Source organism: Macroventuria anomochaeta (assembly GCF_010093625.1).
Source record: "Macroventuria anomochaeta strain CBS 525.71 unplaced genomic scaffold BU25scaffold_53, whole genome shotgun sequence".
NCBI lineage: Eukaryota > Fungi > Ascomycota > Dothideomycetes > Pleosporales > Didymellaceae > Macroventuria > Macroventuria anomochaeta.
Window position 1 is genome coordinate 83,067 of NW_022985414.1, and position 18,252 is coordinate 101,318.

The following is an 18,252-nucleotide window of genomic DNA, read 5'->3' on the forward strand; positions in this document are numbered from 1 at the left end:
GCACTAGCGCACGTGAGCTCGAAGCGCGTGCGGCGTGCCGTGAAACCTGAGCGCGTTTCCTGTCACTTTGCGCTGTTCACCGCTCGAGTCATCTCTCGACCATCATTTTGACCTTTCTTGAAGGCCGGAAATTTCGCTCCAACACCGCGCAATGGCTTACGGTTCTTTTGATTCAGACATAATGGTCACACAACAACTTGCGCCAAAGGATTGCTTATCCTCGGCCAACAACCTCTCCCGGTGCTTAATCGCTCGAGCTATTGGTCCACACCTTTTATGGCGTTGACAACTCCGGAACCTATCCCGTGATTATCCCCATACAAGCGCTAACCTAAATCAAGTCTACCGACCGCTGAGATCTGCAATTTGCGACAGTTATTACCAGTCCTTCTCCACCTCACCCTGACTTTCATGCAAGTCATCACGAGTTGACACAACTTACACACATTGCGACACCCGATTGCGCAATGGCGGTCGTTCCGCCGAGCGAGAAAAGAGTGTACGAGTTCATCAGTACAGTTGGAATGAACATAGACAGACTGCGACAAGGCATCAATGCGCTCCGGCAGCTGCACGACCGTTGGACGGGCTGTAATGAAACAGTTATCAATCTCATAGCACAACTCACGGCTTTGCGATCGAATCTGGACAATGTGCACGATTGGCTCAACTATGCGATCAATGATCTGCATCCCCAGCTTCTCTCCGACTTGGATGTCTTGATGGCATCCTGCGCATTACTCGTGCGACATGTGGACCATTTGATCGCAAGTCTTCGACAACCGGACCCGGATGCAGTGGATTGCGCAGTCAAGCTCAAGTATGCCGTTGGCGGCCGGTCAATGGAACGGCTTCGAGACGTCGCTGAGCGACAATCAGAATCCGTGCGCATACTGCTGGCTGCATGCAAATGGTAAGAAAATTATGGTTTTCACAGAATTCGACCTGAGGCGTTCTGACCTTCTCAGTCACACTACTGCGCAGCGCAAGATCCTGCTTTACAAGAGTCGCCAGATCAGGAAGGAGGATGACCTATCTATGAAAGTACTAGCGCGGTCATCAAAGTGGAATGGTGGATGCATGACAGTCCTTACAGGCGTTTCCAGAGGAATCCAAGGACTCAGACTATCCTACCACAAGAATTTCAAGCGGAAAGATACCTATGAGGAACCGACCGAGAAGGACTATGACAATGCCGCAGCTGCTATCAGATCCGAAGCAATTGATCGCGCGTTACAGGAAGACAGCATGACGCTTCGACGAGAGACAAAACTCATGCTGATGGGCCAGGATAATAGCGGCAAAGACCTCGTCATGCATCAAATCAAAGTCTTGTATGCCGAGGGCTACTATTCACCAGAAGACCGCATGAGGTTTCGAGACGCCGTGCGCTCTACGATGCGCCTGCTCATCCACTCTATCATTGACCTGCTGAAGGACACCGGTATCAACCTGCCTACGGCCCTGAGTCATGACTTTGCTATCTTGCTGGACGAAGTGGACTTGGTTGACATGTACCGCATTACAAATGAAGCCGCAGCTGCTGTACGAAATCTGTGGGTCAGCGCTGAGTTCTCAGCAATGTACCTCAAGAACTTCGAGATCGATTTCCCACAATATGCGCCCTACTTTGCCCAGGAGGTTCAGAGAATCGCCTCAGAAGACTACATACCTACAGAAGCAGACATCATCCGTCTTAATCAGTCAATCGAAGGCATCAAGGAGCTACGCTTCAATTGGGATGAACTGGACGTCCACCTCTTCAACATCAATGGCTATATCCCAGACCAATTCCGCAAACGCTGGTTCCACCAATTCGACAGCGCCACATCACTCGTCTACACTGTCGACGTCTCGCTCTACGACCGGCCTTTCTACGGCCAAACAACAAAGTCGCAACTTCTAGACGATTTCGCCAGCTTCGAGTCCTGGGCCACATCCCCCAAATTCGCTGACTCCGCCGTCATCCTCCTACTCAACAACTTCACCCGTTTCCGCGACAAACTGCGCTACTCGCCACTTGAAACCCTCTTCCCAGACTACATACCCAACGCCACTGATCCGGACAGCTCAGCGCGTCAGTACATTCTCAAGCAGTTCAAAGATATCAACCGCAACCGGCTATCTATCTATTCATTCTGGGTCGATCTTGATATGAGCGATAACCAGCACCTATATGCTGCGCTCAAGAAGACATTGCAGCACATTCAACAGCGTAAAGCGAGGAGTGAGGTATGGCAGGAGAGCGAGTCGAGTACGAGTTCTGGGACAGGGCTTACGAGGAAGCTGACGAATAGTCGGCTGAATTTGCGGTCGAGGAGCGGGTTGAAGCTGGAGGGCTTGTTATCGAAGAGGTCGGTGGATAGTGAGTTTTCATGATAATCTTTCTGACAAACCGGGCGGTTGCATAAGGTACAGTAATGGTCTTTGGTTTCATGGTTTGCGTGCTGTTTGGCGTTTTGGATGCAAGATACCATATGGGGTAGCACTTTGAGCTACGATCGTGGCTGGGACAACGAGGTGGTACGCATATATTATGATACACACGGCCGAGGTAGCGCAGTAATAGTAATGTAGGAACTTGGGAGCTGTTAAGAAGAATCTATAGTATTATTGGTAGCAAGACACAGAAGTCTTAACATGGCTCATACGGATGATACCTTCTGCCATAAGGATCTAATGCAATTCCAGCTGGCAACTCCTCGCTTGCGTGATACTGCCACGAAGGTACGTAGGAACTTGTACTTGATACTGCCTGTTGTTGATGCACTGCGTGGGCATACATAGTTTCGAACCCAGACGGCGGCCAGAGCGATGCATGCGATGGGTACGTCGAGTGATAAGACACATTTGGGGTGGAGTAGCCTGTACCGGCGGTCCATGGTATTGTGTTCCAGGCCGGATAGCTTGTAGCTGTAGAAGTGCCGACGTTGTGCGCTGTTGTTTGCAGGAATGGTTCGTAGTACGGATGGGTGTACAAGAGTGGTTCTTCAGTAGCCGATGTGACAGCCGTACTCCATGCCTGCTCGGGTATTGTTGCGTGATCAGATTGTGGGGAGCTGAAGTTGCCTGGCAAAACTGTGATGTGAGGGGACGAGCTTGCTATAGAACGCTCATACCGGACTGATCCCGAACAAGACCAATCATCGTAAGGGCTCGTCGACCTTGTATGTCCCTGTTGATCACCTAGGTCATCGTCTTCGAGTAGCTGTTGTAGCTGTTGGAGCTTGCGTTTGCGCTTCTCTCCTGTGTTTGAGCAACGTCAATACTACTCAACGGGTGGTCCAACTCGTCAGGAGGACGTACGGTAGTTGCGCGACGCTATCCTGTTCTGCTGTTTGCGCACCTCGCTATTGGCCTTTCTTGGTTTCGTCTCTGGTGCCGCTGCAGCTGTGTTCTGCGCTCTTGATCTTGTAGGTGCTTCAGCCAGAAGCTTGGTAGAAAGGTTCATCTTCCGTGTGGGAAAGCTTCGCCCTGATTGACTCAGAATCGATGGACTGACGGTCGCAGTACGATGCTTCATGCGATCTGTGAATGGCAGCGACATGCGGCTCTTCAATGTTGTATAGCAAGGTGACAGAATTCAGCCTTGGTCCGGGAAGGCTAACGCTAACCGCAAGGAGCATGTAGACTTGTGAAAGGGCCGCTGATTAAGGACGATAAGAATAGCAATCTGAATTTGACAGAAACGGCGGATGTAAGCGAGCGTACGCAACGTCCCTCAGCGTATGAGCTGGACCTTGATGTGATGTAGCAACACTCAGAAGGCGCCACATCTTAGTACTTGCTCAGGTGTCGTCAGATCTCTACCATGTGTGAAAACAGCTGGTCTCTGACTTTGTATGAATGGGAAGCATTGTTAAGATTTGGCGGTAGTCTCCTCTATCCAAAGACCATACAGGAACGTACGAATAACTCCATTAGCTGTGCGTGCTGTGTGCCTTTACTGTGTAGCCTCAACCACTGAAGACCGAGCTTGCTCCGTCGTCGAACGGCACAAGAAACGTGGAGGTGAGCTGAGCAGCGGCGCTTGCAGCCAGCCTCTCACACCTCTTGTCAACGGGCACGCCGCGGAACGTGGTAAACGCACGGTTTGAAGCATGGCGCAATACGGGAGACGGGACTTAAAGCGACGTGCCGGTGTAGTGTTGTGACAGTGGCATTCAACGTGGTTTCCCGCCGCAACGCTCTGTGGAGCTAGCGTCATGATGACTGAGCGACGCTACGTGAATCTCACTCCGCTCTTTTGTCACAGACCAAATTATCGTCCTAGATTGCTTACAGTCAGTCATCTTCAAGTTTTTAAATGTTCGGCTGTAGGATCCTCCTACAGATCAGCAGACGTTCAGGTATGTGTGTGAAGTCACAAAAAGTATGACGACAACGCACGGCGCAAAAACGGACCAAATCTCCAACAACTCCTCGAGATGTTGAACTAGTCAGCGTTGCGAGAACCGCGGCTACTTCAACATGCTGCGAACTGCGAAGGAATGCAGCCAGAATGAACAACTTTCAGAGCTGGGTTCGGCGGCTCGTGTGCAATACGGGCTGTGCAGCTCGGCTGTTCAGCGAGACTCGCTATCTGCTAAACCCGCCATGATTGTCATGATATGGCTGTCCGGGAGACGGAGTTTGCATCTTGTCAACCTCTGAGAAACAAGCGCATTGTCAGACATTGAAGCGCAAGCATTGAACAGGCGATGAAGAACTGAAGTGCGGGAGGACCCGGGCGTGGACAGGCTCGCTAGCGCCTACGCCCCTGATACCTCCCCTTCTGGTGCCTGACCGACGGCCAGAACACCCATGGGCCGATGCAAGGTACGCCTCCAATTCTTCCTGCAGGGACGCCTGTCAGTTCTTTCTCATCCTACCAAGCGAGCATTGTCAGTGGCAGTACATGTATGCGGTATGGTATGTCCACGAAGACGAGCAGTCAGATGTATCCATTCTCAGATTCAGGTGAACCGTGCACCGACTGACAGCATCTGAGTTGATGTGAAGAGGGTAGTCGTTTGGTGAAGCTGTGGGGTTGTATGCTCCTGCAGAACATAGCCTGGAAACCAGGAATGAACACAAGGATCTACGGATAATCTCGTTACTGAACCGACGACCTTCTTGAACAGGCTCAAATACTCGTCTTGATTGAGCGACCGTGAGCCGCTGTCGTGGATCTCCATCGGTTGTGGCTTGTGCGAAATTGAAGACTACACCATTTGCGTAGCTACGCAATTTCCATGTACATAAAGCTGCGATATCAAAGGCAGCCCTCGTTAACGGAACAATTTTGTAAGGGGACATTCATGTACCGAAATGGCGATTCCAAGGCTATTCTGCGTCCTCGTAGAAGCAGCACAGTGTTCCATGTGAAGCAATCGATAATTTGTGCATACGCCGCAATATACGACGGGCGCTTGAGGTATTGAAACTGATCTGCTCGACGCCGCAGATTATGTCTTTCGGTATATAAAGCCTAGAGACGTCGTCCAGATTGACATCAGCAAGTACATTATTCCTGCCTTCAGCTCATTCCTGTCTCGGATCTTCACCATGGCTTGTCGATTTGGATCTCCGGATCTTGTCACATCATTGTCTGGCACCGCTGCCTCTCCCACTTTTGCCTTCGATGCTGCGAATAGCAACTACCTGGGCCTTGCAGGAAGCTTCACCTCGAGTAAAATACACGCAAGCGTTGGCAATTTCGATGCAAACTGACAGTGGACAGACAATGGCACCACTTGCTCTTTCCCAACCCGCTATGTCACACAACAAAGAACCTCTACATATGCCATCACGCCTATCATCGTTACTATTGGACGAACGACGACCTGCTCGATCCTGGCACCTCCATCAATCACGCCCAGTGCAAGTGGCTCTACCACCTACTCTGGGTTCGAATGCCCTAGCATCACCGACAACCAGTTTGCGCCTGGTACTTACACATTGAGATTCAATCAGCCCAATGTTGCTGGCGCTCCTACCATTTCATCCCGAACATTTATCGTTGCTTCACCCACCTTCAGTACAGATCGAACAACCACGACTGTTCTCGTAACTGCGCCGGCATCAGGCATACCTGACGCCGTTACTACGTAAACATCGTCCAGTGAAGTGTGGATGATACAGCTGACGCATAGACAGCTATACCAGCATTTCTACTGTGACCATTCCCGGAACCACAGGCGCCGACCAGACGCTCACGCAAACAGTCACTGGCGCAACCACAGCTACTACGACTATTACAGACTTCATCAGCTCTTGCGCCGCTACAGCGGACACTTCCAACAGCTTGGTAGCATCCTCAACATCGTCTTCACTAGCTAGCACACCAACTGCTAGTCTACCCACCTCTGAGAACGGCCAGTGTGGTTCGGCAACTGGCCAGACATGCGCCGGCTCCGTCTTTGGCTCTTGCTGCTCTCTGTACGGGTACTGTGGAAGTACTGACATTTACTGTTTGACTACGGAGGGCTGCCAGCCTGCTTATGGCGAATGCACTACCCCTTCCCCTGTATCTAGCAGCTCCCCTCCCTCGCCTACGTCTACGGTCAAAGTCTCGCCGGATGGTGCCTGTGGTGGAGATAACGCCTATGTGTGCCCTGGAAGTGGTTTTGGAGATTGCTGTTCATGCAAGTTATCCAACGATCCTATGCGAGACTCATGACTTATTTTGAACAGCATATGGCTGGTGTGGCTCAAGCAACGAACATTGTAGCTTCGATAGCTGTCAGCCCGCGTTCGGTACTTGCTCCGTCTTTACACCCACTGATACAGCTCCTCTGCCTACATCCACTAGTAATGTCTCCCTCGATGGAGCTTGCGGCGGTGTAACAGGGAAAACATGCTCAGGCAGTACCTTCGGTTCTTGCTGCTCTGAGTACGGATACTGTGGCAGTGGAGACCTCTACTGCACTGGTGCCTGTCAGCCAACATTTGGTACATGCGACACCACCCCGGCGAAGCGCTCGGCACCTAAGGGTAATCTTCGCGCAGCACCTTTTGCAGCTGTGAAGCGCTCGACGGGTCAGAAGCAGAATGAAAAACGTGCTATTGGAGGCGCTGGTCCTGACTACACCTACCCGCCCATCCCACGTACAACTATCACGTCGACTGCGACACAGACTATCACATTCCTTCCAACTACAGGAGGTACGACCACACTCTCCAGTGTCGTCGTTATCACAACAGTTTGGCCGCTACCTGGAAGCACTGCGACGACCACTACGACGGTACTAGTTCCTGTCACAACAGAGACATTTCGATCCACTCAAACAGTCTGCCCCACTTCTACATAGGTATTAGGTGAGGTGGAACGCCGACGATGGTCTTTGGAGTGAAGTAGGGTCTAGGAATGAGTTGGAACAGATGAGCAGAAATGTAGACTCGTATTCTCATGTTGGCCCTGGACGGTCCCCGTGCGTACGCACTCCATGTAGTTCTCGCATCATGATTTTACAAAAAGGCCATTGAATCGAAAGCCCAAGGCTGAAGTACGTCGATATCCAAGTCTAAGTCACCACGATCCTTCCACGCAGAATAGATTGTAGGGATCGATCGGAGCAAGCTCCTCTACCCACGTCGCCTCTACAATGTGCCCAAACTAAGCTCCAGACACTTAGCAATTCCGCGAGCTCCAAACAGTGTGACCTGAGCTGCGATGTGTTTTGCATCTACTCTTTGGTACCAGGATCTACGAGGGCGCGAATGTGATCACAGATCCTGAACCCTGATACCTCAGTAGCGGTTATGTCGTCCAGTCCCTGGTAGAGTGCAGTCAATTTGAGGTCAACATCATTCGACTCCACACAAACGTTTAACTTGACGGACCACAATCTCTGACCAAGGCGATAGACTGGTTCCTGTTGCTCCTTAATGCGGTCCTTGAGGTGTGTAACGTTGAAACCTGCATCACCGCCGGATATGATGCCTAGAGAAGTAAGTAGAAGGTAACAACATGGCTACAACGTAAAGCATCCTTGGGGTTATCCACATTGTAACAGCCCTCTGTAGCTGTCGGATGCATGATAAGCTCTTCCCAACCAATCCATTCAGACTGCGTTTCACAGTATGTGCTCAGAGAGGAATGTATGCTTGTAAGAACGCTGTGGATCGTCCCCACCCCGTGCAAGTATTCGCATCTACCTCATCAGATACGCAGTATTGAGTCTTACCGATTTGAAAAGGTACTCCACGATGCCCGTGGGATAGTATTTTCTACCCTTCCCAAGCGTTCCCTTTTGCTTGTACACTCTATGCAGTCCTCTTTCCTTATACACCTTTGGCTGATATGCAATTGACTTTGTCACACTGACGCTCATGCGAAGTGCTCGTACAAGGCCATGTTCCTTGTCCTGGGTCCTGGGTCCGCATCAGCGTACCGACAGCAGTAGAAGCACCTGATTGCTGACTAGACGAGGCAACAAAATTCGTTTCGGTGGTGTGTTCTTGGTTGTATGCGACAAGGCGATCTTCAACCACTGTCCCTGAAATAAGGCGAATCGCCGAATCCTGCTGTAAGTATCAAGCTATAGACTTCTTCGTTCGTCGATCGATCGATCATGAGACTCAATCTCGCTCGAAACGTTTCTTCTGCCCATTTCTTTGCTGGCCGGTTGGTCAGGATTCCACCCAAGAAGCATGTGTTACACGTTACCTGGTCAGTACGTAATTAACCATGAGTAAACCACGGATTCGACGCACTTGACTGTAGCCCATACATGCGGAAACAATGCGTACGACCATTAGTCAAATGTGCGTGAGGATTGTCTAAGCAACTGCTGAGAATAACAGGTTTCGTTCCTTTAACCCAGGTATCGAGTACGTACGCCACGCCTGTGTAAGTAGTACCATAGTCAATGCTCGGGGTGATTCCGGGCTTCTTGATAGTGCGAGGCTGAGGAGGGCTACCGCCTGACGTGTGGGATTGCACAAGTGACGCTCCTCGCGCGCGTTGTATCGAAATCATGGTTGCGATGAGGGTGTGTATGGTTGCAAAATGTGCGGTAGTGGTGGGAGAAGAGGTGACGGAGTTCGGAGTTGAGAGAAGTGGGGTGTTTGCTGACACGTAAACAAGGAAGAGCTAGTTGCGCGCAGTGAAGGTAACCCGTCAGCTCTACGCCGCCAACACGCGACTGGATGGACGCGTCGCGAGCACCAGGGGAAAAAAGTCTGCAGATTAGCAAGGTGCTTTGCAGATAGATAAGGAGCAACTTACGAATAACGCTTTCTGGGTTGTAGATTGATGCTTCTAGCTTAGCGTCAAGTTTGGACGTAGGTGGTGATGAGCTATCACCGTAGGTCCAGACAAATATTCGTGGGTAGCGTCATGCTTCTCTCACCTTCTGGAAGTGCAGCTTCTTTCACCTTCCGAACCCTTCCAAACAACTTCTGCCTTTCAAAGCATATCTTTGCGATCTACCACCAAACTACCACACCCTCCAGGTCTAAACCTTCTTTCCCAGACCTGCGCAAACTTTGCTTTCCTCCAACACCTCAATATGGCAAAGCATGAGGTATCAAGAAGTTCCAGAACGACCGAATGGGGTGAAAAGGAGATAGCATTCATCTTCTGCTATGCTGACTTTTGCATAGACCGTGGGTACGATTACAGGAGCTCTATCTTGAATGCGCTCAAGAAGTACTCTAAAAGGTATATAAAAAAGACCACCAGTCTAGAAGATCAGTTGCACAAGCTCCGCAAGCAGTGGGGAGTGGCCTCGCCGAATGTCCGAGAGCTATTGGTCCAAGAGACTGCGTACCTTCGCCGCGTCAAGAATATCCCAAAGACTGTCCAGACAGAAATGGAGCGAATAGGCGCTAATTAGAAAACCCAACATGACTCAATCGATGTTGGCATCTCAGTCCCTCGTCCCGAAGAACGAGCTGGAAAGTCTTAGGGAGGAGAACGCCAGAATGCGGTCCCAATGGGTTGGCGTCTCTTTAGACGCAAATCGACTAACAAAATGACATTGCAGTGAGAATTCAGGGAATCAGGTAGCAAATAAATGACTCTCTTTGGCGTTCATTTGTCGATGACCACAACGTAAACAGCACATCGCAAGACGTGAAGTTAGAAGCACGTCACGTGCCAACTTCAGCCCCACCACAAGCCGCGGAGAAACCGCAACTCCAAAGTTTTCTAATTTTGCACATCATCTGACATTTGAATCATCGTCGTCCAACTCTGCAATGGAACCTGACCGTCCAATGACTTGAACTGCCATTTGGCTGACGGCTCACAAAGTGACGCCGGGAGATGTCGGCTGCCAGAGCGAGTGATGGGGTGACATTTAGTCATGCTGAGTATGAGAAAGGCACTGAAAAGCGAGGACGTGGAGAGCACCAGCGCAGCAGAAGAGATGCCGAACATCTCTGCGAGAACACTATTTGAGAGCAAACGTGCTAATGTATTGCTTGTGTTTACAGGCAGTGAGATTGGCAAAGATAACGTTGAGCTGTTGACCTAGACGATCAATGCGGGAACTGTGGATCTCCCAAAACTGTTGCGCATCCCACAAACACCAGCCCTAGAGCACTTTTCCAGCGCTCGACCCACCAAACAAAATCGGAGACTTTCACTCTTTCGTCTCACCACGTGCAGCTTCCGCGATGGAACGTTCGAAACGGCTGTGCCCGGCGGGCGTGGCGGCGTGAAGAGCCGCGCTGCACGTGCAACGTACGTAATTCATTCGCGCGTAAGACCAGGCACGCTTGCACGTATGATCGGTCATCAGATTTTTGTCAGGGGTTTCGAGGTTCGGCAATGAGGAAACTGAGATGCAACGTGTGGTCTGCCGCGGAGATGTATACTCCTGCGGGTTTTGTAGGAATATGGGTCGACGATGGGTGAAGTATATATCTTCAATGAGGGAGGTGACATGTATTCTTCCATACCATCAACATCATCACATCGTTGAGCTCCACTAAAGGATCATTGACTATCAGACAAGAATATCCGCAAGGGTGTTCATCATTACAACCTACCGGCAATAACTCATATCGACTGTCAACGAACTTTTATATTGCCGCTACTAGCATCAACAATAACAACAACTATTGTAACAGGACGAACACACCGACTCGCAACAACAATTGCAATGACACCTCTCACACCCGAGCAAGTCCAAATCATCAAAGCCACTGTTCCAGTACTGGCTCAACATGGCGAAACCATCACCACCAAGTTCTACGCAGACATGCTCGAAGCCCATCCCGAACTCAAGAACATCTTCAACAACACACACCAAGCGACCGGGCATCAGTCTCGTGCGCTCGCCGGCTCCCTCTACGCTTACGCTTCCAACATTGATGATCTTGGCAAGCTCTCTCCCGCCGTCGAATTGATTTGCCACAAGCATGTCTCTCTTTACATCCGCCCGGAACATTACAACATCGTCGGTGAGCACCTCCTCAAGACCATGAAGACCGTCCTCGGCGCCGCAGCAACCCCCGACATCCTGGGTGCCTGGGAAGCGGCCTACTGGCAACTCGCCAACATCATGATCAACAAAGAGGACGGTCTGTACAAGGAAGCAGAAGGCTGGACAGACTGGAAAGACTTCAAGATCGTGCGCAAGGAGAAGGAAGCCGAGGATATCACATCCTTCTACCTGCAGCCCGTCGAATCGAATCTTAAACTCCCCATCTTCAAGCCCGGCCAGTACATTTCCGTCAACGTCTTCGTCGACGAGCTCGATGGCGGTGTGTGGCAGGCGCGCCAGTACAGTCTTTCTGATGCGCCGGGTAAGGACTATCTACGCATCAGCGTGAAGCGGGAACCTGGTGTCGAGGTTGGTGAACCAAGCGACATGACGCACCCCGGCTACCTTTCCAACATCATGCACGAGAAGAAAAATGTCGGCGACACGGTGCGTGTCTCGCACCCATGGGGCGACTTCTACTTCGAGGAGGAGGAGGACAAGAGCGCGCCGATTGTTTTGATCTCAGCAGGTGTAGGATTGACGTGCTTGAACAGCATCCTGAACGCCACGTTGGAGCACTCATCAAGGCCAGTAACGTGGATCCAGGGCGCGCGGGATAGCAAGACGAGGGCGTTTAAGAAGGAGATTGACGGTCTGGCGGAGAAGAAGAGCAATTTGCATACTGTGTACTTCTCCTCGAGTCCACAGGAGGGAGAGCTTCAGGGCCAGGATTACGATATCAGGGGCCGTGTCAATCTGGATAGTATCGACAAGAAGGTGCTATTCACGGACAGCGACAAGACGCTGTACTTCACCTGCGGGCCGCAGCAGTTCATGCTGGATGTCGAGGCCAAGTTGAAGACCTATGGTGTTCCGGCTGAGAGGATTCACATGGAGCTATTTGGCACTGGCGGTATTCCAAGGGTTTAGATTTCTGAAGTCGGAAATATGGTTAGTTGTTCCTGATGATTTTGTTTGGGTTTGGGTTGTATATCACGGCATTTCTCTACTGTTACATAGTTGAATCTTCTTTTATTGTGTTCTTAGTGGTCCATAGAAAGGCATCTCAACTGCAAATTCGAAACGTTTCGTCAAATCTTGCGTGCTCCAAATTTCGGAGTTGACGATCCTGGATGTATGTGTGAACGCTCCTTTTATCAATCAGGCTGTTCGTATACAGATCACGACCTACTTCGTTTCAAATCGAACTTGCTATAACTGTAGCAAAGCCGGCCAGGGTCTATCTGTGCCTTCATCGTACAGACCACCAACAGGCGTTTGCAGTTACCAGGGTCTACACGTGCAGTGATGTGCTGAGTGGGAGGCATTGGCCTTCAGCATCAAGTTCGACGGGTGAACGTGCGATGACTGCCACCGGGAACCCGGCTAAGCTTTCAGAGGTGTCCCGCCCAAGATCGCCCGCCTGAGACGTCATCAAGAGAGGCTGGAAGCTCAATGTCCTTCCAGGATGAACTTGGTCGCGGAAGCGCAACCGCAATTCCGAGACATCTTTAGACACACTTTCTGTCCGACCAACACACCGCAGGCCCACCAAACATCTTGAACTGCCGAGATTACTCGGTGAAATTCCTTGATCGCGGGCGAGTAAGAGATCAAGAAATGTTCTGTGTGTCCGTTCATCTTGCTGTCAACGGGGAGTCGCACGCGCTCCCGCAATTCGGTCCCAAACTCTTAATACGCAGTCTCATGACTAACAAGCATGTAAAGGTAGCATAAAAGTCCACTTTAGGTCGGCAAAATGCGCTCGCCCACCAGTGTGACGAAAGCATGCTGTCGACCTTCATTTCCAGGCTCCCCGAAAGGCTAGTAAAAGGGGTAAGCTTCTGGAAAAGACAGGGGAATTTCAGGCGCGCAGCACGCCAAGTCGCAATGTCGGTCTGAGCTCCTTCTAGAAATTACGTGGAAGGGCGCTCGGGTGCCGTGTAAGCCTTACGGCAGGGACATTAGACGCTCCCCTGCATCGGAACGTTGGCTGGGTTGGATGACAGTGTGAGTCGGGGCCGCAGCCGCTGGCCACTCATGACACAGCGCCCATGGGAATCTGATGCAAGCGCGCTTCTGGGAGACAAGAATAGGACGTCGTAATTCCCTGGACGCGACAGGCGGGAGCAAGTGCGGCGAACAGAAAGTGGTGAAACAGCCGTGCATGTTACAGTGGTGGCTGCAATCTAAACGGATATTCTCTTAAAGCGGTGACTGTAAGTGCCATTAGTGATCGTGAATAACTCGACAATCGTTGCCATTATATGCCCCTCTGCATCCCAGTGAAGGGTCTCCGGAAGCATTGGAAAAGAAATGCATGGTGGTTTGTGCAATCCGAAGGCGGCTGGCGGCGCGGGTGTCAGAGTCGATCACCGAAACGTGCAGCGAGGCTTGAAGTGGGGGTCCGGCAGCGCGTGCATTGCACCGGATTCATGGGACGCGCACAGACGGATCTGGCGGAAGCATGCGGTTTGGGCACCGCTAGAAATCGAGACAAAGTGTGCTCATTGTCACGATCGAATGGTTCTGAGCACCACGATGACTGGAACTTGGATGACTGCCGTTTGACGTGTACGTCGACTGATCGCACGCATTGTCGGTTGGTTTGGCATAAAGAACGGCCAATGATTTGTTTCGTGAGAGCGGGTTGGCATGGGTCGACAATTGACGGCCAATTATGACAGCAAGCCACAGCAGCCTCCGGTGCGAATGTACCAGTGCGTCTGTTGACGCCCCAATGGATTTGTGCAAGGTGACGTGTAACAATGTGTCCGTCTCGAAGGCCCACCAAAACAGCATCGCTGGCCGTTGGAAACAATGAACTGCACTGCAATAGCATAGCAAGTTCGAAAGACACTGTGAGAAACTGTGAGTCTGGACATTTTCACAGGTTCATCCGGATTGAAGCATGCAATTGGTGTTGCTGCCACACAGTGGTCGATGTTCTGCAGTCGACTGCACTCACCAGCAGTTCATCGTCCGCTAGTCAGTGGAGAGGGAAGATCAGGGGCTGCTCACCGCAAGACTTCGCCTCGCAAACAAAACTCAATGTTGACCAATGGCGTCACAGTTGTCAAGCCATTGTGCTGCTCGCGCAAGAGGCTCTGAATTGTCGCTCGAAGTGTCGCAGCTGCTCGGACCGGAGGACGGCTTGAAAGGGGTCGCCCTGGAGGACGGGGTGACCCATGGGCGGAAGCTGCGATGGATGCAGCGCCTTTCTCCTTGCGGCAGGCTTCCAGAAGCCAAACAGCGCCAAAGCTCATCCCCATGTTCAAGGATGTGACGGCTGCATCAAGCTGCGTATCGCGAGATGAATCCTGAATCTCACGCGCAGCCACTGTGTGTGTGCTGCGTGCGCGCCTTCCACATCCTGCTCAGTCGATGCCCTGGATGGGTTTCCCAGAATCATGCGGCAGCCTTCGTCAACATCTGCCGCCTGGGTTGTGGATCCCAATTCTGCACACGCGGGCGCCACTGACGGCTCAAGGCAGGCCGCAGGATGCCATAGCGCCCTGACAGGTAGCAGCGTAGAACTAACAGAAACGTGATGGTGAACCTGTAGTCTGTCGAGCGCGAGATGAACACAAGGATAGGGTTGCTCCTGAAACGCCATCATTGTGAGGCTATGAGAGCCGATCAGTGTAGATACTGTATATGAGTGTCCCTTGCGCCTTGACATGAGAGAGGTTCCTGCCTCACCGTTTGAACTGCACTGAAAGATCGAGTGACACGAAATCGAATTCTTCGCAACTCTGCACCAATTCATGACATACAACCAATAAACTGGTCGACTAGCAACGAGAAGACCGACCTGGACAATGTAAGCTTCGTCATTACCGTCATCTACATTCCTGAAGCAGATCATCAGCGAACAGATGTGGCACAGCCGAACCCAGCTGACACAGGAAACAAATACCAGCTCACTTTGCTTTTCCTGTCTCTGGAAAGCCACTGTTCTGCCTTGCCACGAGGGTGTTCACCCACGCCGCTTGAGCAGATTGTCGAAGCAAGCAATCTGGTCAGCCATTCAGCCACGAAGGTCTGCTGGGTCACACCTGCATCTCGAACAGGCCAACGTCACGCATACCCTTTGAAAGAGGGGAACTGGCTCAAGCCGGCCTATTCGGACCACAAAGCGGTGCAAAAAGAGCCTCTGGGCCATTACGAGATAGGACTACGCTGCATCGTCTCTCGGATTGCGCGGCTACGGACAGCTGAGAAAATATTCAGTCAGTCGGCTCCTCATCCCTGCTTGCCGTGCAGAGCACCATTCATCTGCGACATCTGTGGCAGAGACACCCGTGGGTGAGGTCTCCAGTTTCAGAGACGTTCAGCGCCCGCATCTGCACTGGTCGTGATATTGCGCAGAGGCCTCCTTCGAGCTTTGACGCTCTACCACGCCTGCCTGTCGCCTGCACATCGCTCAGTTGTGCTAGAGGCGCCTTCCACGCTAGCGCAGCCTATTTCGAACTAGCCTATTTTGAACTCTCCGCGCGCGACGAGGAAAGAAGTACTTTCACAACACCACGCCTCACATCCATCGCGACTCACTGTTCTGCTCTTCCGCATTCTCAATACTACCACTGGTACGTTCACTCCCATTTCACTGTCCATTCGCAACACGTGCAGTGTGTGCAGCGCTCTTGCAGGCCCTTCACCGCTCGCTCCCCTATTCGAGTCTGGCGGACGTGGCCCAGCGTGCCTGTTGGGCGCGACGCTCCTCACTTTTTTCTGTCCCTGTCAGCCCGTCGCGGCTCTCCCTCGACATCCGGACTGACATCGCCATCTAGTGCAACCTCTGCATTGACCCGCACGCGGTCCGCCCCAGCTCTTCGAGATCCCCAAGGAACGGGCCACTCTCACCACGGCGCTCTTTGAGGCTCACTGATCACCATCATCATTACACAGCGCCTCTCTGCGACTGTGCGGCTCACCATCCGCCCGTCTCTCCTTCACTGGTGCGCTCCATCCCGTTCTTTGCTCGTTGAGCCCTTTCGCCGATTCTCCGCTACGCGAAACTTTCTTGTTCTGGTCAGAAGATGGAGCTGGACACGATTCTGAACGCGCGATTAACAGCCCACGCAGGTACAGGAGACTATTTCGGCATGCAACGCGCAATGCAGCACGATATGCAGCAGCAGCACTTCGGTGCTGCGCCGTACATGAACGGCGGCCACATCAAGTCAGAGAACGGCTCTGAGCGTGGCGTGTCACCCCATCCGTCCGACTCGTCGCGATACTCGTCACAGCAACCACAACAGCAGCTCCCTGCGTATCCCCAGATGGCTGCACAGCACATGAACGGCATGCGCTATCCCTCGCCGACGCAGATGCAGGCGCCCATGCCGATGCTTAACAACAACAACTACATTCCCCAACCGCCAGAGCACGCGTACGCGCAGCCACAGCAGCAAATGCAGGAGCAGAGTCAGCAGCATGGTGGCCGCGCCGCCGGCGATAACGGCCCACCAAAGGCTTTCGCGTGTTCGACGTGTGGTAAAGGCTTCGCGCGACGCAGTGACCTTGCGCGTCATGGTAAGCTTTGGAGCTTGGGCCTACATCATCAAAGCACGCACTGACTCCCACAGAACGTATTCACAGCGGTATCCGTCCTCACGTGTGCGATTACCCCAACTGCGGCAAGCAGTTCATTCAGCGCTCCGCCCTGACTGTGCACCAACGTGTCCACACCGGTGAGAAGCCGCATATGTGCGAGCGTTGTGGAAAGGTACGTTCCTCTGCGTCCCTCTTATCATTTAGGCGTTAACATCTTTACAGCCATTCAGTGATTCCAGTTCTCTTGCCCGCCATCGCCGCATTCACTCTGGAAAGCGACCATACAAGTGTCCCTACGCCGACTGCCAGAAGACTTTCACGCGTCGCACCACTTTGACTCGTCACCAGAACCACCACACTGGCACCGTCGAGGAAGCGGCTGCTGCCACGGCTGCTGCTCTTGCTTCTCGTGCCACCGCACCTAGCAGGACTGGCCGCTCAGATGGCGGTGACTACTCGGAAACCCAATCCCCCTTGAACACGCCATCTCCCAACGACCGTACCCTTTCTCTTTCCCCTGCCAATGGCATGCCTGCAGGTGTCGTCCCTGCTATGCACCGTCAGGCTTCTGACTACGCTTACATGGGTGGCATCAACGTTCCTCCTCACATGCGCAGCGAGATGCCCCAGCAGAGCCCACGCGCTTCCCCAGCGTTGACCTCGCAATCGTACACCTCCAGCGTGAGCAATGCTCGTCCTACCATTACCTCGCACCCCAGTGCATACGGCCCACCGCCGATCCTTGAGCCACCGGCGTCTGCCAACCACAACCAGTCCGGTACTGGCAGCGCTAATGGCAGCCCTCACATGGCCAACATGGGCTGGCAATCACCCTCTCAGCAGGCCCTTCCTTCGCCAGGAGCCGCTGACAACGGCTACGTATACCCCGAGCCGCAGTACGGCAACACGCAGAACAGCATGTACTACCAGAACCACAACATCCGCCGTCCTAACAGCACCGAGCCGGACCACTACAACCCAAACCAGCAGAGGATGGGCAATGAGATGTGGGCACCTGCCGTGCAATAAATCGTTCGCTCTTCCCTTGTATCAATAGCACTTTGAGTCTCGATTCCATTACATTGGTGTTTTGGCAGGACCGATACCCCTGTGTTCTCACAAAAAATTCCCTTCCTGTCAGCTGGCGTGTTATCTTGATCGATCGGTCCTTCTGCATGGCGGTTTTCATGGGTTTGACAGGGTTCGACAGTACTTTCCGACCTGTCCGCGTAAAATCTTCTTTGTACTCTCAACTTAGCCGTCGTATTTGTTGCAG

The 18,252-nt window shown here is 52.2% G+C and overlaps 6 protein-coding genes across 6 annotated transcripts; 5 read left to right on the forward strand and 1 right to left on the reverse strand.

The window, feature by feature from the left end:
- Positions 1-89: 89 nt before the first annotated feature.
- Positions 90-2,620, forward strand: BU25DRAFT_404163 (guanine nucleotide-binding protein-like protein alpha-3 subunit). Its single transcript, XM_033705110.1, has 2 exons — positions 90-913; positions 969-2,620. The coding sequence occupies exons 1-2, from the start codon at positions 468-470 to the stop codon at positions 2,377-2,379; spliced, it is 1,857 nt and encodes a 618-aa protein (XP_033555795.1). The 5' UTR covers positions 90-467; the 3' UTR covers positions 2,380-2,620.
- A 15-nt stretch (positions 2,621-2,635) lies between these two features.
- On the reverse strand, positions 2,636-3,451 carry BU25DRAFT_353987 (uncharacterized protein; the record flags this gene model as incomplete). Its single annotated transcript, XM_033703491.1, has 2 exons — positions 2,636-3,246; positions 3,307-3,451. 2 exons carry the CDS (start codon positions 3,449-3,451, stop codon positions 2,636-2,638), a joined length of 756 nt encoding a protein of 251 aa, XP_033555796.1.
- Positions 3,452-6,346: 2,895 nt separating this feature from the next.
- BU25DRAFT_300252 (carbohydrate-binding module family 18 protein) lies at positions 6,347-6,502 on the forward strand (the record flags this gene model as incomplete). The annotated part of the gene is made up of 1 exon (XM_033701973.1): positions 6,347-6,502. A coding segment is annotated over one exon (156 nt), but the record flags the coding sequence as incomplete, so codon positions are not given.
- A 295-nt stretch (positions 6,503-6,797) lies between these two features.
- Positions 6,798-7,292, forward strand: BU25DRAFT_354047 (carbohydrate-binding module family 18 protein; the record flags this gene model as incomplete). Its single annotated transcript, XM_033703494.1, has 1 exon — positions 6,798-7,292. A coding segment is annotated over one exon (495 nt), but the record flags the coding sequence as incomplete, so codon positions are not given.
- A 3,698-nt stretch (positions 7,293-10,990) lies between these two features.
- On the forward strand, positions 10,991-12,608 carry BU25DRAFT_235029 (flavohemo protein). The gene has a single exon (XM_033701453.1). The coding sequence runs from the start codon at positions 11,094-11,096 to the stop codon at positions 12,345-12,347; it is 1,254 nt and encodes a 417-aa protein (XP_033555799.1). The 5' UTR covers positions 10,991-11,093; the 3' UTR covers positions 12,348-12,608.
- Positions 12,609-16,459: 3,851 nt separating this feature from the next.
- On the forward strand, positions 16,460-18,005 carry BU25DRAFT_463554 (uncharacterized protein; the record flags this gene model as incomplete). The annotated part of the gene is made up of 3 exons (XM_033710612.1): positions 16,460-16,955; positions 17,009-17,148; positions 17,199-18,005. 3 exons carry the CDS (start codon positions 16,460-16,462, stop codon positions 18,003-18,005), a joined length of 1,443 nt encoding a protein of 480 aa, XP_033555800.1.
- Between the last annotated feature and the right edge of the window lie 247 nt (positions 18,006-18,252).